The 23,984-nt window shown below is 44.6% G+C and overlaps 1 protein-coding gene across 1 annotated transcript in view; it reads right to left on the bottom strand.

Annotated features, from left to right (window-relative positions):
* The window catches only part of adamtsl5 (ADAMTS like 5), a 63,488-nt gene extending 39,919 nt beyond the window's left edge, over window positions 1-23,569 (bottom strand). Inside the window, exons 1-4 of the mRNA XM_034163623.1 lie at window positions 23,515-23,569; window positions 21,691-21,862; window positions 19,272-19,332; window positions 2,358-2,463 (exon numbers count right to left, since the gene is read on the bottom strand). Of these exons, the coding sequence (XP_034019514.1) occupies window positions 2,358-2,463; window positions 19,272-19,332; window positions 21,691-21,862; window positions 23,515-23,569 (394 nt within the window). The remainder of the gene's footprint in view (window positions 1-2,357; window positions 2,464-19,271; window positions 19,333-21,690; window positions 21,863-23,514) is intronic.
* Window positions 23,570-23,984: the final 415 nt, after the last annotated feature.

Here is a 23,984-nt window from a genome sequence, read left to right on the forward strand (position 1 = left end):
GTCCCTCACACCTTTATTATATTGAGCTGTATGTAGTCGTTTAATCAGCTTCCACTGCTGTGGAGTTTTGTGAACTGGATGTTCCATGCCTGCAGGGTGGGAAGCTGATTAGTAATTAAGCCAGGAAGTGTTTGCTGTTTGTGCACCTTTGAGCGTTCTCTCTGTGTGTTGAGTGTGGACTCACATAATGATTCCTTCTTTCACAGACTCGGTTTGTCGCGGCCACCTGGGGGTTGTCGGCGGGGTCCTTGGGTCCGAACCAGTTCTGGCTCCGGACCGTTAGCGCTGCTGGGAGCGCACCGCAATCCACCACGCCAGACCGCGCACTTTTATATTTTTCACAGCACTGTTATGTTCATTAAACTCTGTTATCCTTTGTACCGTGCTCTGCTTATTTTATACTGGGTCCTTCAAACGCTGGTCGGTTCTCCGGGCTGCGTCCGACACACAACACACACCTCAGTTTAAGACCAACATAGAATGTACGTACAATTAGACATGCGAACTAAAGAATGTGGGCACTTAAACTTTGAGCCAATTTTGGATGATGGAGATTTTAAAATATTTTAACTTCAATTTTATCTTGCATTACTTGTGAGTGGGCAGCAGCAAGAAGGTCGTGGGTTTGATTCCCACCTGGGGCTTTTCTGGACAGGGTGCTGGCATGTTCTGCCCTTGCTTGTGTGTGTTCTCTCCGAATGCTCCGACTTCCTCCCACATCCAAAAACATGTCTTAGGTGTAACGCAAAATTTAAATTGACTGTATGTGTGTGCGGGTGAGAATGTGTTTGTCTGTCTATATGTGGCCCTGTGATAGACTGGCGTCGTGTCCAGGGTTTACCTATGACTGCTGGGACAAGCTCCAACCCCTCTCCCGTGACTTTTAAATGGAGTAAGTGGTATTGAAAAGGGATGGATGGATTACTTGTGAGTGATAACATGACCAAATACTGAAATACTGAAATGTACGAGGTCTGTCCGTAAAGTATCGTACCTTTTTATTTTTTTTCAAAAACTATATGGATTTCATTCATATGTCTTTACGTCAGACATGCTTGAACCCTCGTGCGCATGCGTGAGTTTTTCCACGCCTGTCGGTGACGTCATTCGCCTGTGAGCACGCCTTGTGGAAGGAGTGATCCCGCCCCGGACATGTCCAGCTCTAAACAAGTTCTTTTATACTCACTCGACTGGTAAGCACTGAAAGCTGAGATAGACATGTCCCAACTTGTCCTCGAACACTCCGAAACGGAGGTGTTCCTTTGTCTCGCTTCATCAGCGAATCGGCCGTGACGCGCGAAGCCTCCGCGCGGCTTTCCATGACAAAATCTCTTGTTAAAAGTGAAATCTGCCGGAAAATGGCTGATGTCCAGGTCTTGTGATAACCAGAGAAAGAGCACACGACGGTCTCGTATCCACAGAGCCATCAGCTTAGAAATGATCCAGTGGTTTGTGCCGCATCGTCGCAGCTCGCAGCGCGGCGCACCGACCGTCCTTAAAGGGGTCCTTATACCTGTAGTTAAAGTCCTTATTCTCTGTGAAGCCCATAAAATTTTCACTGAAAGCCAGATAAATTTTTCGAATGGTTTCCAGGTGCCAGTCTCTAACAGCTTCTGAAAAAATTCTGATGGAAAAAAAGTCCTTTTCATTCCGCCATTTCCAGACAATGAAAATCCGACGAGGGGGCGGGACCACTCCTTCCACAAGGCGTGCTCACAGGCGAATGACGTCACCGACAGGCGTGGAAAAACTCACGCATGCGCACGAGGGTTCAAGCATGTCTGACGTAAAAACATATGAATGAAATCCATATAGTTTTTGAAAAAAATAAAAAGGTACGATACTTTACGGACAGACCTCGTATTTCTAGCTTTGGAATTGTTATTATATTAAATTGATTTAGACATTGTGTTATTTCAGGGACCTTTATACTGAATTCATACTTATGGTTTCCAATACATGTTCTTAAGAGCCACTAGTGGAAATGACTTTGTGATTATCAACAATATTTTTATTATTTATATATATATATATTCCATAGCATCAAGCAGATGAGAGTCCACAACTCCCCCTGGACGGAATGTCAGTCCCACACAGATTACTTCCATTTACTCCCGTTCACAGCTGTGTGGACTGAGATAATGTAGATTAAGTGACTTGTCTAAGGAAACAGACAGGTAGCTTGAGTGGGATTCAAACCCATGTCTACATACTGGCATGTCAGCTTAATACCCACTCAGCTACCTGCAGTATAACTGAATTGTAGAGCAGGTTTTAGAAAACATGCAAAGCATCAATCTTATTGCTTGAAATAACCTCTAAGGAGATGACAATTTTTTTTTTTTAAATGCACTGACCTCCATGAAAGGTGGTCCACTTGAAGGAGTTTCCAGCCACCAGCGGCCTGTCATTGAAGGCAGCACACTGCATCTCTCTGAAGTCTTCAGAGCCAAGCGGACAATCCTGCACACACACGGTGTACTGTGAGGACACTGAATTTACAAACTGCAGGTTTACCCTCAGTTAAACCAGTGTTTCCCAATCCTGGTTCTTCGGGACCCAAAATACTCCACATTTTCCATTTGTGCACAAACTAATCAGAGTAGATCAGCTCGGTCAGGTGTGTTCAGCTAATCAACATATTTATATGTAATGTTTTCTGGTTTACCGCAGTCCAGCATTAGGGGTCTCCAACTGGTTCAAAATGCTGCTGCCAGACTCCTGACAGGAAGCAGACATTTTGACCACATTACACTCATTTAGGCATCTCTTCACTAGATTCCTGTCCCTGTGAGGTCAGATTTAAGGTTCTACTATTAACCTATAAAATTATTCACGGAGTAGCACCGCCTTCTTAGCTGACCTAATTAAACCCTATGTGCCGACCAAGGCTCTGCATTCTCAGGGCGCAGGACTACTTTGTGTCCCTAGGGTGAATAAAAAGTCTGTGGGTCACAGAGCTTTCTCTTATCGTGCCCCTGTTCTGTGGAATGATCTCCCTCATCAATAAAACAGTCCGATTCTGTTGAGACTTTCAAGTCGAGACTTAAGATGCACTTATTTTCCCTCTCATATGGCTAGCATGGCACAGTATAGCACAGTATGGAACTATGCTTCCTACCCTTTTAAATTCATTTGATTAGTAAACAGAGCAGGTCTCAGCCTCAACTTGATCTAAAGTCTGGGTCAGTTAGTAAAGCTTAGGGCTAATGGCCGGCGATCACCTTAGTATTTCTTCTCCTTTCCTGTTGCTTAATGCTGACAAATTATACTTAAGTGTAGTTTTCCTGGCCGACTGATTCTGTTTTTTTGTTTCGTTGATGCAGCTGGATCCACGTGCTGGAATAGATGATTTCTGTAATGGGCGCAGAACGGACAAAAACAGATCCACTGAGTGGCTCAATGGCCCCCCTCCTCAACCCTCCCCTGATGGTAGACTGGACATCTGCATGGACTCTCATCAGTTGTTGCTGTTGTGTTCTCTATTGTAAATCTTTTTGGTAGAATGGTATAAGCAGTGGGTCACCCCTCTGAGTCTGGTCTGCTTGAGGTTTCTTCCTCATTTTCATCGGTGGTAGTTTTTCCTTACCACTGTCACCTGTGTGCTTGCCCTAGGGGTTGGTAAGGGGGAGGTGATGGTCTAGTGGTTAAGCTTTGGGCTTGAGACCAGAGGATCCTCGGTTCAAATCCCAATCTGACCAGAAAATCACTAAGGGCCCTTGGGCAAGGTCCTTAATCCCCTAGTTGCTCCCGGTGTGTAGTGGGCGCCTTGCATGGTAGCAGTCTCACACTGGGATGAATGTGAGGCATTTGATGTGTAAAGCACTTTGAGCGTCTGATGCAAATGGAAAAGCGTTATATAAATGCAGTACATTTGTTGTGTATCGTCCTGGTTCCTGCCTTCTCTCTCTTTCTCTCTCTTCTCAGGTGGCTTCCTTGTGGAGCTGATGAGCACACCTACCTGCAATCTACATGCCTCCATATAAGCCCTGGTTCAACAGCTCATTGGCGTCAGAGACTCAGTGTTCACAACCTGGTATCTGGCCTCTCTATTTCTGTATAGAGCCTATCTGTCTGTGTTCCGTCGCTGTGTTTACCTACTCACTGTTTGGTTAAATGCATGTTTCTTGTCACCTGGTCAAGTTTGGGTCTGAGTGATTGTGAGCAGCCGTCATACTATTTCTCCTCCTCTGCAGTGACACCATTCTCCATCAGCTCCACAGGGGGCCACCTGGACCACGGACCACCCAACTCCTCACCAAGGATCGCCACCTGCACACCGGATCTCCTTGGGCTGCGACCACCTGATTCCACCGCAACGCGGGCCGGGTCCCCACTCTGCCAACCTCCGAATCAGTACACACTATTCATGCAGCATTTGTCCTGGTAACCATTCTTGTACAATAAATCTGATTTACTTTCCATTCAGCCTCCCTGCTTTGGAGTCCAATCCTGGTTTTCGGGTCAAAACCCTAACAGAAGTCTCTGGCCAACATCATGGACTCCGCAGGGTCAGACCAACTTCAACAGGCTCTGTCTGCCCAGGGAGCCTTCCTGGGTCAGCAACAGCAACAACTCTCTGCACTATCAGATCTTGTTCAGGACCTCACCCAAGAGGTTTCTCACACACACACACACACACACACACACACACACACACACACACACACACACACACACACACACACACACACACACACACACACACACACACACACACACACACACACACACACACACACACACACACACACACACCTCACTGTCTTCTCTAACAGCTAAATTTCATAAGCTTACCTTGGTTTCACCTCCAGCCCAGGATTCCACTCCAGTTCAACTTTTGCAGGCCTCCGCGTCTCCCAATCCAGTCCCTGAACTGTTTATCTGTCATCCAGAACCATATGCTGATGATGTAAACACATCCTCTTCCTTTCTCATGCAGTGTTCTTTAGTTTTCTCCCAGCGTCCTTCACAATAGTCCACCGATCACAGTTCAAATCTATTATGTAATCAACCTGCTCCGGGGAGAGGCCCTCAAGTGGGCTACCACCCTCTGGAGCACAAATTCACCTCTGCTTCACTCCTTTTCTCATTTCTCCCAAGAGTTTCAGTTGGTTTTTGATCACCCCCAACGTAGCCATTCCTTATCCCAGCAGCTACTGTCCCTGAGGCAGGAACAGCGGAGCACTGCAGAGTACGCAGTCGACTTCTGGGTTCTTGCTGTGGAGGCCGGCTGGGACTCTGCGGCATTGCAAAGCGTTTTTGTTAATGGGTTGTCGGAGGCATTAAAGGATGAGCTGGCAGTTCGTGATGAGCCGGAATTGCTGGATGATTTAATCTCGTTAGCCATCCGTGTTGACAACCGGTTGAGGGAGCGTCAGAAAGGCCAGAGGGCTGACCGGAGTGTGCTGCTCAGATCCCTCCGTGGTTTGGACCGGGCCCATCTTTCCCGAGCTCCACTGCTGTGTCCATCCCCAGACCTCGAGCTCCCCCTGCTGATGAGCCCATGCAGTTAGGCAGGGCCAAATTATCACCACAGGAGTGCCAGCGGAGACTGGATGCTGGGGAATGTTTATATTGTGCTGCCACAGGCCACATCTGCAGTTCTTGTCCCGTGCGGCCAAAAACCAACGCTCATCTTTAGACTCCGGGCTAAGGATGAGCCAGATTACATTCATGGGGGTTCAATCCGGACGCACCCAAATCCCAGGCACTCTTTTATTTAAAGACCGTTCCTTATCTATTCCAGCACTAATTGACACTGGGGCTGAAGGAAATTTTTTGGACCGCAAGGTTGTAATAAATTCTTGCATCCCAGTGGTGGCACTTGACACGCCCCTCTCAGTGCATGATTTAGATGGCACTCCCCTTCCAGCCGTAACACACCAAATGGAACCAGTCACTCTAGTGGTATCTGGGAACCACTGGGAGACAATCCAGTTCTTTGTGTTTTCTTCCACGTCCCCTCTAGTGTTGGGTCATCCCTGGGTGGTCAAACACAATCCCCGGATTGATTGGCCAACCGGAACTGTTACACAGTGGAGCGAGGCCTGCCACTGTGAGTGTCTTCGATCTTCTATTCCGCCCAGTGCTGTTGGCAGGGAGGAGGTCACTTCACCCCCTGACCTGTCTGTGGTCCCCACAGAGCATCACAATCTGGCCGAGGTGTTCAGCAAGGATTGTGCTCTGTCACTGCCCCTGCACCGTCCCTATGACTGTGCTATAGATTTGCTTCCAGGCGCGAAGTATCCAGTTAGTAGACTTTTCAATCTGTTGCGCCTGGAACGCGAGGCTATGGAGACCTATATCCGGGACTCCTTGTCCGCTGGGCTGATACGTCACTCGTCATCTCCACTGGGGGCAGGCTTCTTGTTTGTCGGGAAGAAGGATGGAACCCTGCGCCCCTGCATTGATTTCCGGGGGCTGAATGCTATTAAGGTGCGCAACCGGTACCCACTCCCCCTACTAGATTCTGCATTCAGCCCCCTGCAGGGGGCCTCGATTTTCTCCAAATTAGACCTCAGAAATGCCTATCACCTGGTTCGGATCAGGGAGGGTGATGAGTGGAAGACAGTCTTCAACACAACTCTCGGTCATTTTGAATATATGGTTATGTCTTTTGGTCTCACAAACACTCCCGCCACATCCCAAACACTAATTAATGATGTCCTTCTGGACTTCCTCAACCGGTTTGTTTTTGTCTATCTAGACAATATCCTTATTTTCTCCCCATCTCTCAATTAACATATCAGACATGTGCACCTCGTACTTCAGCGGTTGTTGGTGAACCGGTTGTTTGTGAAGGGTCAGAAATGTGAACTCCACCAGTCCATCATTTCCTTCATTGGTTTCATTATCTCTCTTAACTCTGTCAAGCCAGATCTCAGTAAAGTCTCCGCTGTAACTCAGTGGCCAGTCCCGACCTCCAGAAAACAGTTACAACAGTTTCTTTGGTTTGCCAATTTCTATCGTAGATTCATTCGTAACTTCAGTCTTGTTGCCTCATCTGTCACAGCTCTCACTTTCCCTAAGGTCCTTTATCAGTGGTCTGCCTCAGGTAACAAAGCCTTCCGTGACCTCAAACACCGGTTCTCCATGGCCCCTATCCTACTCCAACCAGATCTGGACCGCCAGTTTGTCGTGGAGGTTGATGCCTCTGATTCTGGTATTGGTGCTGTCCTGTCTCAGCGGTCAGTCTCTGACAACAAACTTCATCCTTGTGCCTTCTTCTCCTGCTGGCTGACCTCTGCGGAGAGGAACTATGACGTTGGGAACCGGGAACTTCTTGCGGTCAAGGAGGCTCTGGCAAAGTGGAGACATTGGCTGGAGACATTGGCTGCTAAACGTCTCAATTCACGCTACTCCAGTTGGCCTCTGTTTTTTGGATGATTCAATTTCAATCTGACCTACCAACCCAGAACCAACAACAGAAAACCCGATGCCTTATCCCACCAGTTTGAACTCACGGATCCTCCCTCCACATCAGACCCAATTCTGCCCCGTTCCATGGTCATTGGGGCCCTTACCTGGGTTGTTGAGAGAGTCATCCGGGAGGCTTTTTGACAGACACCCGGATCCTGGAGGTGGACTTCCCAGGTGGCTTTTCATTCCACCAGAAGCCCAATCGGAAGTCCTCACCTTTTGTCATGTTTCCAAGCTCGCCTGCCATCCTGGGGTTACTTGAACTTTAGAACTGGTACGTCATTGCTTCTGGTGGCCCTCAGTCCAGGCGGACATGCACGCCTATGTTCAAGCCTGTACCATCTGCACCAGGGGCAAGTCTCGTCATCATCCACCTGCTGGTTTTCTTCACCCACTTCCCACGCCAAGCTGCCCTTGGTCCCACATCTGTTTGGACATTGTCACGGGACTGCCTCCATCCTGGGGTAAAACTATGGTCCTCACGATCATGGATCGGTTTTCCAAGGCAGCACACTTTGTGGCTCTGCCAGCTATTCCAACATCCCAGGAGACTGCTGACCTCCTAGACCACCATGTGGTGCAGTTGCATGGCATACCCTCGGACGAGGTCCCCAATTCACCTCTCAGGTCTGGAGAAGCTTCTGTGCGGCGCTTGGGGCCTTGGTCAGACTCTACTCCGGTTACCATCCTCAGAGCAATGGTCAGGCGGAATGGGCCAACCAGGACCTGAAATCCACCCTGAGGTGTATCTTGTCCTCCCACCCGACTGAGTGGAGCACCCATCTTCCTTGGGTGGAATACGCACACAATACTCAGATCTCCTCTGCTACAGGATTGTCTCCTTTTGAGGTTTCACTTCGTTATCAACCTCCTCTGTTCCCCATACAAAAGCGGACATTGATGTGCCATCAGTTCAGGCCCACCTCAGTCACTGCCGTCTTATGTGGAGGACGGCCCGTTCTGCCCTTCTGCGATCTAAAGAATGCATGGAACGTCATGCCAACCGTCACCGCACTCCGGCCTCCATCTACCAGCCCAGGCAGGAGGTGTGGCTTACCTCGCGGGACATCCCTCTGCAGATTGCGTCTCCCAAGCTTACTCCTCATTTCATTGGACCGTTTGTGGTTGATCGGGTGGTCAACCCCACTTCTGTGCGACTCCATCTGCCTGGTTCCCTCCCTCTGTATAGAGCCTAACTGTCTATGTTCCGTCGCTGTGTTTACCTACTCACTGTTTGGTTAAATGCATGTTTCTTGTCACCTGGTCAAGTTTGGGTCTGAGTGATTGTGAGCAGCCGTCCTCATACTACTTCTCCTCCTCCGCAGTGACACCATTCTCTGTCAGCTCCACAGGGGACCACCTGGACCACGGACCACCCAACTCCTCACCAAGGATCGCCACCTGCACACCAGTTCTCCTTGGGCTGCGACCACCTGATTCCACCACAACGCGGGCCGGGTCCCCACTCTGCCAACCTCCAAATCAGTACACACTATTCATGCAGCATTTGTCCTGGTAACCATTCTTGTACAATAAATCTGATTTACTTTCTATTCAGCCTCCCTGCTTTGGAGTCCAATCCTGGTTTTGGGGTCAAAATCCTAACAACATTTACCTTTTGGCAAGGTTAAACCTTACTTGTATGAAGCACCTTGAGGCAGCTTTGTTGTGATTTGGTGCTATATAAACTAAAATAAACTAAACTAAAAAATAAACCATAAATGTTACACATGCAAACAAAATTTAAAAGAAAATTTTAACTAAAGTCTTTCTACTGAGCATCAAATACTCAGTGCCTGTGTGTCCATGTCAGATGTGGCTCTGAAAAGATTGTGGGGTAGCATTTTATAATAACTACACACTATTTGTTAAGAATCTGTCTTCTTCATACATTATTTCTCATCAGTAAGTCATTTGTAAACACAGAAATGTTTTGTTCCTGGTAAATAAGCCCCTCAGAAACATATTTATTAACTGAATTGTCATATGTAATAAACAATGTGTTAGTCATTTCGAAATGAAGTCATATTTCAGTTATTAACAACTTTGCGTGTCTTTTGGTAATGCTTACTTTTACAACTCATTTGTAAATGCTTTGTTCTCTACTGGCCTCTACTGGTGGTTGGCTCTCACTGCGGTATTGTATCACTTCCTGTTCCGGAGCACAGCGGTGTTTTTCTGTATCTGTTAGCTGTTTAATCTGCGCAGTTAGATTGATCTAGTTATCTAGATTACGATTTGTTTCCCAGTGTAATCTTTACATGCCTTAACTAAAGCACTCCTTCTGCTGAATCACCTCTAAGTTATTTACACATTATTCACTTTGCGTGTTTTTAGGAATCCGCTAGCTTAGCGCAGCTACTAGCTCTTAGCCGATTTAGCATGGCGGCTTCTCCTGTCTCTCCCGCACTTTTCTGCTCTGGGTGTGAAATGTTTAGTTATTCCTCGGCCTCCTTTAGCAGTAACGGTACTTGTAATAAGTGTAGCTTATTCGTAGCTTTGGAGGCCAGGCTGGGCGAATTGGAGACTCGGCTCCGCACCGTGGAAAATTCTACAGCTAGCCAGGCCCCTGTAGTCAGTGCGGACCAAGGTAGCTTAGCCGCCGTTAGTTACCCCCTGGCAGATCCCGAGCAGCCGGGAAAGCAGGCCGACTGGGTGACTGTGAGGAGGAAGCGTAGTTCTAAACAGAAGCCCCGTGTACACCGCCAACCCGTTCACATTTCTAACTGTTTTTCCCCACTCGGCGACACACCCGCCGAGGATCAAACTCTGGTTATTGGCGACTCTGTTTTGAGAAATGTGAAGTTAGCGACACCAGCAACCATAGTCAATTGTCTTCCGGGGGCCAGAGCAGGCGACATTGAAGGAAATTTGAAACTGCTGGCTAAGGCTAAACGTAAATTTGGTAAGATTGTAATTCACGTCGGCAGTAATGACACCCGGTTACGCCAATCGGAGGTCACTAAAATTAACATTAAATCGGTGTGTAACTTTGCAAAAACAATGTCGGACTCTGTAGTTTTCTGTGGGTCCCTCCCCAATCGGACCGGGAGTGACATGTTTAGCCGCATGTTCTCCTTGAATTGCTGGCTGTCTGAGTGGTGTCCAAAAAATGAGGTGGGCTTCATAGATAATTGGCAAGCTTCTGGGGAAAACCTGGTCTTGTTAGGAGAGACGGCATCCATCCCACTTTGGATGGAGCAGCTCTCATTTCTAGAATCTGGCCAATTTCTTAAATCCTCCAAACCGTGACTATCCAGGGTTGGGACCAGGAAGCAGAGTTGTAGTCTTACACACCTCTCTGCAGCTTCTCTCCCCCTGCCATCCCCTCATTACCCCATCCCCGTAGAGACGGTGCCTGCTCCCAGACTACCAATAACCAGCAAAAATCTATTTAAGCATAAAAATTCAAAAAGAAAAAATAATATAGCACCTTCAACTGCACCACAGACTAAAACAGTTAAATGTGGTCTATTAAACATTAGGTCTCTCTCTTCTAAGTCCCTGTTGGTAAATGATATAATAATTGATCAACATATTGATTTATTCTGCCTTACAGAAACCTGGTTACAGCAGGATGAATATGTTAGTTTAAATGAGTCAACACCCCCGAGTCACACTAACTGTCAGAATGCTCGTAGCACGGGCCGAGGCGGAGGATTAGCAGCAATCTTCCATTCCAGCTTATTAATTAATCAAAACCCAGACAGAGCTTTAATTCATTTGAAAGCTTGACTCTTAGTCTTGTCCATCCAAATTGGAAGTCCCAAAAACCAGTTTTATTTGTTATTATCTATCGTCCACCTGGTCGTTACTGTGAGTTTCTCTGTGACTTTTCAGACCTTTGTCTGACTTAGTGCTTAGCTCAGATAAGATAATTATAGTGGGCGATTTTAACATCCACACAGATGCTGAGAATGACAGCCTCAACACTGCATTTAATCTATTATTAGACTCTATTGGCTTTGCTCAAAAGTAAATGAGTCCACCCACCACTTTAATCATATCTTAGATCTTGTTCTGACTTATGGTATGGAAATAGAAGACTTAACAGTATTCCCTGAAAACTCCCTGCTGTCTGATCATTTCTTAATAACATTTACATTTACTCTGATGGACTACCCAGCAGTGGGGAATAAGTTTCATTACACTAGAAGTCTTTCAGAAAGCGCTGTAACTAGGTTTAAGGATATGATTCCTTCTTTATGTTCTCTAATGCCATATACCAACACAGTGCAGAGTAGCTACCTAAACTCTGTAAGTGAGATAGAGTATCTCGTCAATAGTTTTACATCCTCATTGAAGACAACTTTGGATGCTGTAGCTCCTCTGAAAAAGAGAGCTTTAAATCAGAAGTGCCTGACTCCGTGGTATAACTCACAAACTCGTAGCTTAAAGCAGATAACCCATAAGTTGGAGAGGAAATGGCGTCTCACTAATTTAGAAGATCTTCACTTAGCCTGGAAAAAGAGTCTGTTGCTCTATAAAAAAGCCCTCCGTAAAGCTAGGACATCTTTCTACTCATCACTAATTGAAGAAAATAAGAAGAACCCCAGGTTTCTTTTCAGCACTGTAGCCAGGCTGACAAAGAGTCAGAGCTCTATTGAGCTGAGTATTCCATTAACTTTAACTAGTAATGACTTCATGACTTTCTTTGCTAACAAAATTTTAACTATTAGAGAAAAAATTACTCATAACCATCCCAAAGACATATCGTTATCTTTGGCTGCTTTCAGTGATGCCGGTATTTGGTTAGACTCATTCTCTCCGATTGTTCTGTCTGAGTTATTTTCATTAGTTACTTCATCCAAGCCATCAACATGTTTATTAGACCCCATTCCTACCAGGCTGCTCAAGGAAGCCCTACCATTATTTAATGCTTCGATCTTAAATATGATCAATCTATCTTTGTTAGTTGGCTATGTACCACAGGCTTTTAAGGTGGCAGTAATTAAACCATTACTTAAAAAGCCATCACTTGACCCAGCTATCTTAGCTAATTATAGGCCAATCTCCAACCTTCCTTTTCTCTCAAAATTCTTGAAAGGGTAGTTGTAAAACAGCTAACTGATCATCTGCAGAGGAATGGTCTATTTGAAGAGTTTCAGTCAGGTTTTAGAATTCATCATAGTACAGAAACAGCATTAGTGAAGGTTACAAATGATCTTCTTATGGCCTCGGACAGTGGACTCATCTCTGTGCTTGTTCTGTTAGACCTCAGTGCTGCTTTTGATACTGTTGACCATAAAATTTTATTACAGAGATTAGAGCATGCCATAGGTATTAAAGGCACTGCGCTGCGGTGGTTTGAATCATATTTGTCTAATAGATTACAATTTGTTCATGTACATGGGGAATCTTCTTCACAGACTAGGGTTAATTATGGAGTTCCACAAGGTTCTGTGCTAGGACCAATTTTATTCACTTTGTACATGCTTCCCTTAGGTAGTATTATTAGACGGTATTGCTTAAATTTTCATTGTTACGCAGATGATACCCAGCTTTATCTATCCATGAAGCCAGAGGACACACACCAATTAGCTAAACTGCAGAATTGTCTTACAGACATAAAGACATGGATGACCTCTAATTTCCTGCTTTTAAACTCAGATAAAACTGAAGTTATTGTACTTGGCCCCACAAATCTTAGAAACATGGTGTCTAACCAGATCCTTACTCTGGATGGCATTGCCCTGGCCTCTAGTAATACTGTGAGAAATCTTGGAGTCATTTTTGATCAGGATATGTCATTCAAAGTGCATATTAAACAAATATGTAGGACTGCTTTTTTTTTGCATTTACGCAATATCTCTAAAATCAGAAAGGTCTTGTCTCAGAGTGATGCTGAAAAACTAATTCATGCATTTATTTCCTCTAGGCTGGACTATTGTAATTCATTATTATCAGGTTGTCCTAAAAGTTCCCTAAAAAGCCTTCAGTTAATTCAAAATGCTGCAGCTAGAGTACTGACGGGGACTAGAAGGAGAGAGCATATCTCACCCATATTGGCCTCTCTTCATTGGCTTCCTGTTAATTCTAGAATAGAATTTAAAATTCTTCTTCTTACTTATAAGATTTTGAATAATCAGGTCCCTTCTTATCTTAGGGACCTCGTAGTACCATATCACCCCAATAGAGCGCTTCGCTCTCAGACTGCAGGCTTACTTGTAGTTCCTAGGGTTTGTAAGAGTAGAATGGGAGACAGAGCCTTCAGCTTTCAGGCTCCTCTCCTGTGGAACCAGCTCCCAATTCAGATCAGGGAGACAGACACCCTCTCTACTTTTAAGATTAGGCTTAAAACTTTCCTTTTTGCTAAAGCTTATAGTTAGGGCTGGATCGGGTGACCCTGAACCATCCCTTAGTTATGCTGCTATAGACGTAGACTTTTGCAACTGGTTCATAACAGAAAAATTACATCATTAACATGTATTAAATATAAGAAAAAAATAATTTATAAACTGCTTTTAGATAGGCTTACTGACTGAAAACCAAACATTTATAACCATGTTTACAAATGACTTACTCATGGGAATCAAAGTGTGAACAATGAACAAAGAATTCACTAAGAGTTTACAATTGTTTAACAAATGTGTGTGGTATATAGTTATTATCAAGTGGTTCTGATTAGGGTATATTCTGACAAATATGATATTGCTGTTGATGATATTGTTCAGTGTGCTCTACAGCTTGGAGTTTCAGTGCTATGGGGAATAGTGCGTCTTGGCATGTCTTGGCTGCATTAATCTCTCCCCGCTCCCCCAGTGCACGGTTACTGCACCACTGTGCACGATCGCTGTCTGCTCACATCAGTGAAATTGCTCTGCTCCAAAACAGAAATAAATCTGCATTATATTTTAATTTCACATGACTGTGAGTGTGCAGATAATCCACATTCAAGTACAAATGATTTATTTCAAGATGCAGTAATGAAATAAAAAGCAAAGTTTCTATAAAAGTAAAGTAACAGATGCATCTGCACAGATCACAATCCAGTTGTTCACGTTTGTTAATCACCATGGGTCACAGCTTCACAAATTTTTGAGCATTTTCAAAACCTTCACAATCGACTACAATGGTTTGCAATGCCAGGATGGCTAAAGATTACTCATGGTACCCTAACTGGGTATCCAATATTTTTTTTAGTCACTAAAAATCAGTGATGGGAGATCTGCTTACGTCATGGCTTTTTAAAAATTTTTTTTTTTTACTTATTTAGGAGGTTCTATAATTTATGTAAAAAAAAATAACCAGAACAGTACACAAAAATCAGGGTTGTGATATGTTTTCAGTAAAGCAGAAACAAAAACACAACATCAGTGATATTAAGACTGGGTTTTTCAGTAAAACAGTGTGTGAGTGAATAGTCTTCCAGGTTGCTACAAACAAAATGTGAGTTCTAATAAATGGCACTTATACTCCAGTACTATATATATGAGGTCTATTAGAAAAGTATCCGACCTTATTATTTTTTTCAAAAACCATATGGATTTGAATCACGTGTGATTACATCAGACATGCTTGAACCCTCGTGGGCATGCGAGAGTTTTTTCACACCTGTCGGTTACGTCATTCGCCTGTGGGCAGTCTGTGAGTGAGGAGTGGCCCACCCACTCATCGATTTTTTCATTGTTTAGGACTGGCTCAGAGACTGCTGCTTTGTTTGATCAAATTTTTTTCAAAACTGTAAGGCACAACTGAGTGGACACCATTTGATAAATTCAGCTGGTTTTCGGTAAAAATTTTAACGGCTGAGAGATTTTGGTCTGGTAGTGTCGCCGTAAGGATGGCCCACGGCGCCTGACGGCGATCTGCACTTCGAGGCGGCAGCGTCTCGCCGTTTCAAGTTGAAAACTTCCACATTTCAGGCTCTGTTGACCCAGGAAGTCGTCAGAGAACAGAGAACTTTCAGAAGAAGTCGGCATGAGGAGTTTATTCGGACATTCCATTGTTAACGGACATTTTCTAATGAAAGAACGTGCGGGCAGAGTCGCATGTCGGGCTGGACCCGACCGCGGGGGGTTGCAACAGGAAAAACACCTCCGTTGGAAACCTTAACGGGCAAGTTGGAACATGCCCAAGCTGTTAAACAATTTCTCAGTTACTCACTTGTTGAAAGCCATCAAAAGCTGCCTGAATTTTACAAATGGTTTTCAACACGGAGGTGTTTTTCCTGTCGCGGCGCACACAGATTTGCCGAGTCATCATGGAAACGACTCGGCGAATTTGCGCGCACGTCTTTCATTACAAAATGTCCTTAAACAGTGGAATGTCTGCATAAAGTCCTCATGCCGGCCTCTTCTGAATCTTCTCTGTTCTCTCACGACGTCCTGGGTGAATTAAGCCTTAAATTAAGATGTTTTCAGGTCGAAACTGTTGGGAAAGTGTAAGTACACGGACCCACAACAGGGGGCGCAAATGAACGGACAATGGAATAGATCAAATAACAACACTTTACTGTTGTGAATGTGCACAACAAATACAATCGATTACAACAATGGACAAAAATCAATTCACAAAGGTGTCGTGTGGGCAGGCTCGAAGATAGGAGACGCCTCTCCAAAGTAGAACCGGAACCACACGGTTTCCTCCGCCACCAGACCCCGGGAATACTGGAGCCGCCAAGTCCCGAACTCCCAGGTGGCCACTGCCTCCGCGTGTCGGACCTGGTACTGCTGGCGAGGAACAAAGAACAAATGAGGGCGCGTTTGCACCCAGGAATCCGAACGGTAGGAAAGCTACCTCCACCTCTCGTTGGAAAAGTAAACAGAATATCTGCTGTCCAACACACACAAGCAACAGATATTCACAGTCAGCTGAGAACGTTACCTTCTAGGTAGAAACGATATCTCGGCAAAGAGGTGGAGATGACGTTCTGCTGTTATACCGATGCTGATCCGATGAGTGGTGACAGCTGTCATAGGTGATGAGTGTCAGCTGTCACCCCGGCTGCTCCTGTGAGGCGGCAGCGCCCTCTGGTGCCTGGAGCCTGCACTCCAGGCAGGGTGCCCTCTGGTGGTGGTGGGCCAGCAGTACCTCCTCTTCAGCGGCCCACACAACAGAAACAGGCTGACGACGGCGCCTGGAAGCGCTGCACGACGTCCCGCTGCGTGGGAAGTCCTTACAGCGACAGAAACACCCCATAATCTCTCATCAGCCGTTAAACGTTTCACCGAAAACCAGCTTAATTTCTCGAATAGTGTCCACTCGGATATTCCTCACAGGTCCAGAAAAGATTTTGATAAAGCAACGCGCGCCGTCTCGAGCAGCGTGTGAAACAAAGGAATTCAGCCGAGAGGGCGGGACCACATCTCACTCAAGGCTTGCCCACAGGGAAATGACGTCACCGACGCGTGAAAAAACTCACGCATGCGCACGAGGGTTCAAGCATGATTGGTGTAATCGCACGTCATTCAAATCCATATAGTTAAAAAAAAATAAAAGGGTCGGTTTACTATCTAATAGACCTCGTATATATATATATATATATATATATATATATATATATATATATATATATATATATATATACTCAACAAAAATATAAACGCAACACTTTTGGTTTTCCTCCCATTTTGTATGAGATGAACTCAAAGATCTAAACCTTTGTCCACATACACAATATCACCATTTCCCTCAAATATTGTTCACAAACCAGTCTAAATCTGTGATAGTGAGCACTTCTCCTTTGCTGAGATAATCCATCCCACCTCACAGGTGTGCCATACCAAGATGCTGATTAGACACCATGATTAGTGCACAGGTGTGCCTTAGACTGCCCACAATAAAAGGCCACTCTGAAAGGTGCAGTTTTATCACACAGCACAATGCCACAGATGTCAACCAGAGCTGTTGCTCGTGTATTGAATGTTCATTTCTCTACCATAAGCCGTCTCCAAAGGCGTTTCAGAGAATTTGGCAGTACATCCAACCAGCCTCACAACCGCAGACCACGTGTAACCACACCAGCCCAGGACCTCCACATCCAGCATGTTCACCTCCAAGATCGTCTGAGACCAGCCACCCGGACAGCTGCTGAAACAATCGGTTTGCATAACCAAAGAATTTCTGCACATACTGTCAGAAACAGTCTCAGGGAAGCCCATCTGCATGCTCGTTGTCCTCTTCGGGGTCTCGACCTGACTCCAGTTCGTTGTCGTAACCGACTTGAGTGGGCAAATGCTCACATTCGCTGGCATTTGGCACGTTGGAGAGGTGTTCTCTTCATGGATGAATCCTGGTTCACACTGTCCAGGGCAGATGGCAGCCAGCGTGTGTGGCGTCGTGTGGGTGAGCAGTTTTCTGATGTCAATGTTGTGGATCGAGTGGCCCATGGTGGCGGTGGGGTTATGGTATGGGCAGGCCTCTGTTATGGACGAAGAACATAGGAGCATTTTATTGATGGCATTTTGAATGCACAGAGATACTGTGACGAGATCCTGAGGCCCATTGTTGTGCCATACATCCAAGAACATCACCTCATGTTGCAGCAGGATAATGCACGGCCCCATGTTGCAAGGATCTGTACACAATTCTTGGAAGCTGAAAATGTCCCAGTTCTTGCATGGCCGGCATACTCACCAGACATGTCACCCATTGAGCATGTTTGGGATGCTCTGGACCGGCGTATACGACAGCGTGTACCAGTTCCTGCCAATATCCAGCAACTTCGCACAGCCATTGAAGAGGAGTGGACCAACATTCCACAGGCCACAATTGACAACCTGATCAACTCTATGCGAAGAAGATGTGTTGCACCGCATGAGGCAAATGGTGGTCACACCAGATACTGACTGGTATCCCCCCCGCCCCAATAAACAAAACTGCACCTTTCAGAGTGGCCTTTTATTGTGGGCAGTCTAAGGCACACCTGTGCACTAATCATGGTGTCTAATCAGCATCTTGATATGGCACACCTGTGAGGTGGGATGGATTATCTCAGCAAAGGAGAAGTGCTCACTATCAAAGATTTAGACTGGTTTGTGAACAATATTTGAGGGAAATGGTGAAATTGTGTGTATATATATATATATGTTTTATTATTTTTCTCTTCATGATGCATTTTCTCACAGATGCAACTTTAATCCCTGGAAGGATTTTATACAAATGCAAATCAGCCTTTTCTAAAATACAGGAAAAAACTGCAATATTTAGTTTTCCACAAGTACAGTGAAACCATCACGTTACTGATTCTACAATACGTTTTGTCCTAATTTACAGAGGATTCAATCTGAAGACTAATATACATTGTGTATCAAATTAAGGATTGTTAAATGCATGATGTGATAATTATCTTAATCAAAGCACATGTAAAACCAATATTTCTACCCTCACGTCCTGGCTCTACTGTCCCCTGCGAATGAGCCTCATACATGGTTTTCAGGCCGGTTCCCCTACAGGCAGTGAGAGTGTTTGATAATAATCGTGGCTTTAACTTGGTGTCTATAATAAAATACAGCTGTATATTTCCATTCACCAGGAGCTTTCAGATAATCACACTGTACAAACTGCCGCATGCATGTGTGCGAGCATGTTCAAACACACTGTAATCCATCGATCGCTTTCCATAGTCCAAAGAATACCAGCACGTCTGACATGCAGCCGCTGACCCCGCAGCATGTTTCTAGCACAATAGAAGGTCTGATATCAGACCGCAGCCCCGCTGTATGAAATAAATGCTGGACACGTGAGTTAATATGTTAGTCATCACATCCTGAAAGCCCTCAGTTGCTACACCTGCCCTGAACACACCTTTATGACTCGTGTCTATAACAAACATCAGCCAGCCTTCCAAGTTGTTTGCATTAAAAGTTGAGCTTTTCAAACGGTGAAAACCTTTGTGCTGGACTGACCTTGGTGTTGCAGATCTTGTACTGTCTTGGATCTCCTGCACATGGCCCGCCCACGGGGTTCCTGGAACACACAACACAGTTTCACTGGATGCTGCGTGGAAAACAGAAAGTTGTGCACAAAATCTGCAGAATAAAATCTCCCAAACAGATGTTTTTTTTGTCAAAAAAAACAAACAAACAATATTTAAAATACAATTTTAAGAATGCAATCTCTCTCTCTCTGAAAATTATTTATTAAAAAGAAAGCATCACTGTCTTGTGTGATACTTGTGGATGTGACTGTTTGGCAAGTACAGGACTCATACACATTGGGGCTCATTTATCAACATTGCGTAAAAACAGGCGCAGATCTGAGCGCATAATTGGTCTTACAACAAGACACACGTGTGATTTATGAAACATTCATATCTGACCAATCCCAGCGTACAAATGATCAGCTCTTGATAAATGCGGTGGCTGAATTTAATCGTTATTAGCATGTTACACCCTTAAATATTCATGGTTCGGAAGCCTCGCCCACTGAGCTCAACATGGAGAGAAGAAGCACTGGGAAGAAGAAAAACTTTTCGGAGATGGAAATCGGCAACCTAACATCGGAGGTGGAGAAAAACAAACTTGTACTTTTTGGCAGTCTGAAAAGTGGAGTCAAAGGCGCTCATAAAAATGCCGTGTGGAATTGTGTAACGAAGGCTGTCAACAGCGTTGCCGCAGAGGAACGGACTCTGGCTGAGGTTTGAAGGATTCTTTGACTTAACCTATGCCTAATGATTTTGAATCAATCTTTTATGCACCCACAGTTAAAAGCTTATGCCTGCTAATTGATTAAGAATTCTTGCATTTAGGTCAAGAAAAAGTGGTCCGATTTAAAGCTGGCCACCAAAAAATGTGTTGCGGCACTTAAGCGCAGCATTACGCATTTTAATGTGCAATGATTAGTTGTCATGTTTAGGCTATTTAGCATATGTATTTTTTATTTTACTAAGGAAGTAGTATCATTAAAAATGATCATTTAAATTCATTTTGTTTAATCAATTTTAAGAATCCATTTTGATCTGTTCTGAATATGTGGCTTGGATGACAGCTGAGGTTTGTTTCATAATTAATTTCAGACTCAGACAGATTTTGCAGTGCTGCGCTGCAAATCCACAGACTCAGATTTGCGTACATGAGCTCAGACCAGACGTGAGCTCTGTCGTGAGATTCGTCTTAGCCTCCGCTCACGTCCAATTTGATAAATACCGAAGTTTGCGTAAAAATGGTCGAATGCACGTATTCTGCTGTACGTTCGTTTGATAAATGAGGCCCACTGTGTGTGTGTGTGTGTGGGGGGGTGATAACAGCCATCTCCACTGTATTCTTGCCACAGTTTCTATTAATGTTACAGTTAAGTCCAAATGAAAGAGAAAAGATGCCCTGATACTTGCAGGACTTTGATCCATGCATGTGCATTGATGTTTTAACTTATCTTGCTTTCATTTTATTTAGGGGTCGTCCTTGTTGTTCTTTTAGCTTTTTTGCACTGTCGTCACTTTGTCTAGTTTTGTGTTTTGCTGTGTGTTTACCAAACGAGATGACTCACTCACTGTAAACTAATTTTACCCAAGGGAATAAGAATAAATTGAATCTGAATGTGAATCTGCATGCACATCGTCGTGATGATCCCACCTGCTGTGCTCCCAGCTGGATGCCGCGCTTTGTTCCACTGGCTGCCACGCGTTGTGGGTTGGATGCTGTGTATATAAAGCAAGTATTTTGTTGCGGATTAATCATTTTCTCTGTGAGTTGGCTGTTCAAAATGCCTCTAATCGCTTCTGGAATCACAGAGGGCCGTTTCATCTACAGCTTTTCTCTCTCGCTCTCTTGTATGCACTGAACGAGGTGCATGTTCGTTCCTTCTTGTGTGCAGCTGTAAAAGTATGATTATGATATATTTAACATCTCCTTATAATCGTTCAGACGAGCTGCGCTGTGATGCGGCGCACTGATGCAATCATTTGCACTCACACGAAGTGTTTTTTAATTGTTTGCGTAATGTTCATGTGAAGTTCATGTAATTAATGTGTGATGGAGATTTTGAACATTTCAAAATTTTCTTTGCGCACTTGCACAAAGGTGAGTACAGTTTACAATGAGTATGAGATGAGTTTACTCTCATGCACGGCAGAGTGCGTGCAAGTGCGCAGATCAAAGTCATGCAAGTGTCAGGGGGCCTGAAGGATAACAGCGCTTGTTGGTGGAACATCACATCAGCATGTTGTTGTTGTTGCGCGTTGACTATTTTAGTTTGTAGAGTTGACACAACAACACAGGCAGCACAAATGACTGATGATATTTGTGTACGTCTCATCCAGTGCCAGCAACATCGACTCCATCATGCTACTGTGACTATACGGGCCATAACGTACTGAAAACTCTGTACCTGGTGATGCAGGTTCGTGTGCGGACTGAGGCTCCACCCCCACAGCTACGTGAGCACACGGACCAGCCGCTCCATGTCGCCCAATCGTTCCTGAAAGGTAGCTGTCGTCGTGTACGTGTGTGTCGTCCTGAGGACACCACACCACTGGGACCCCATGCAGAAGCCAGGAGGCCTGAAGTAGGAACAGAAAAAAATACAAACAAAAAAAAACAATCAAATTAAAACCTGGAATAGTAACTGTACAAATACAGACGAGACAAATGGAAATGTTTCAACTATTTTCAATTCAATTCAATATCTTTCATTTATATAGCGCCAAATCACAATACAGTTGCCTCAAAGCGCTTCACACGCGTAAGGTCAAACCTTACCGACCCCTAGAGTAAGCACACAGGCTACAGGGGTAAGGAAAAAACTCCCTCTGATGATTTGAGGAAGAAATCTCAAGCAGACCAGACTCAAAGGGGTGACCCTCTGCTTGGGCCATGATACTGACAATTTACAAAACAAATATACAGGAAATTTTGGGCATCCATGCCGGTGTACAGAACGGGAGGCCTGCAGAAGTAGACACCCACACCCATCTGTGGGTGGAGCCGCACCTTAAACAGAGAGGAAAAAAACAAAACAATCAGGCGGCAGAAAGACAACAAATACAGAGTAATTTGTCAGCATTAAGTAACAAGAAAAACTGAAGAAATGCTAATGTGATTGCCAACCACTCGCCCTAAGCTTCACTAAAAGACCCAGACTTTAGATAAAGTGAGGCTGCGACCCGCTGTCTTAATAATAAAATTAATTTAAAAGGATAGAAAGGGTTTACTATATCAACGGTGTAATCATGTATCCTTAACTCCCAGTTCTATTTTGGTGATTAAATGCCATCTGCTGTCCTTCCGCAATCACTGACTCCAGACAGACTGTGATTTATAAGAGACACAAATACAACCCCAACCCAGAAAAGTCGTGACAGTATGGAAAACACTAAGTGGGAAGATATCTTATATTGACTTGTATTTCATTGCAGACCGTATGAACCCAAGATACAGTGCATTTGTAAGTATTCACAGCGCTTCGCTTTTTCCACATTTTTTAAGTTACCGCCTTATTCCAAAATGGAATAAATTAATTTTTTTCCTCAAAATTCTATACACAATACCCCATAATGACAATGTGAAAAAATGTTTTTATGAGATTTTACACCCTGGACAGGACACCGGTCTACCACAAGACCAAATATACATAAACAAACTCAGTTGCACTTGCAGGCCTACAGTCAATTTAAAGTATCCAATTCACCTAGTTTGGAGGTGGGAGGAAGCCAGGGCACGCAGAATGAGCCCACATGACATGCAAACTCTGAAAGGACCAGGTGGGAAGCAATCCCACAACCTTTCTGCTGTGAGGCAACAGTGCTAACGACTAAGCCACCGTTCTGCCCTAATGCAAAATATGCATCTTTTGTTTAAGTTTGCCGACATGATGGAAGCAAACCTTCAAATGCATTCAAAAACGTAAAGATGTTATGTTCCTCTATGCTCTGATGCTGTCCGTCTCTCTGCCTCCCTCTGTTCCTTCCGGTGTCACTACTGATTGCTGACTGTGGACACCTGTGGCTGCTGTCACAACCTGTACCTCTCAACCAGTCTGCTTAAACCCCAGGGCTTCCTCTCCAGCTTCACCAGATTATTCTGTCTTCCATGAAGTACCGCTGGTCCTCTGTGCTAAGTGTTTTCACTGTTGCTTCATTCCTACGACTGTGTTGTCTAGATTCTAAAACCTGTCTGCTTTATCTCCAGAATTATCCACAGCTACTCCCCTGACGTTCCACCTGGTCTCGAGGATCTAGTGCCTTCCCTTCCTGCTGCGCCTCCACCATTGGTTCCAGTGCAGATTTTAACCTTTTACTGCTGCTTCTTTGCATTTTGGGTCCTTAACCTGTTGCCTTGGTTGTATCATAACAGATCCGAACAAAAGATTATTTGAAAAAAGTGATAAACAGAATGCTTTGTATTTCATGTCACACACTAAAAATGCACTGTTAAAATAAGTTGTGAAATCTGCTTTTCATTTATCATTTTACTCAAAGTTCATATTCATCTCAGAAATTCTTTGTTTTTGACATATTTAATGTTTGAGCCTGTTGCTTATCTTGTTTTTTGGACAAACTGCTCCTGTGCAGTGGTGCACACTGATGTTCTTATCAGCTGCCAAAGGAAACAAATCCCTCAGCAGCGCACAGTGACATGCACATCCAAAGCTGTCAGGGCACAACTCTGTGTGTGTGTGTGTGT

Source organism: Thalassophryne amazonica, chromosome 2 (assembly GCF_902500255.1).
Source record: "Thalassophryne amazonica chromosome 2, fThaAma1.1, whole genome shotgun sequence".
In the NCBI taxonomy this organism is placed as follows: Eukaryota; Metazoa; Chordata; class Actinopteri; order Batrachoidiformes; family Batrachoididae; genus Thalassophryne; species Thalassophryne amazonica.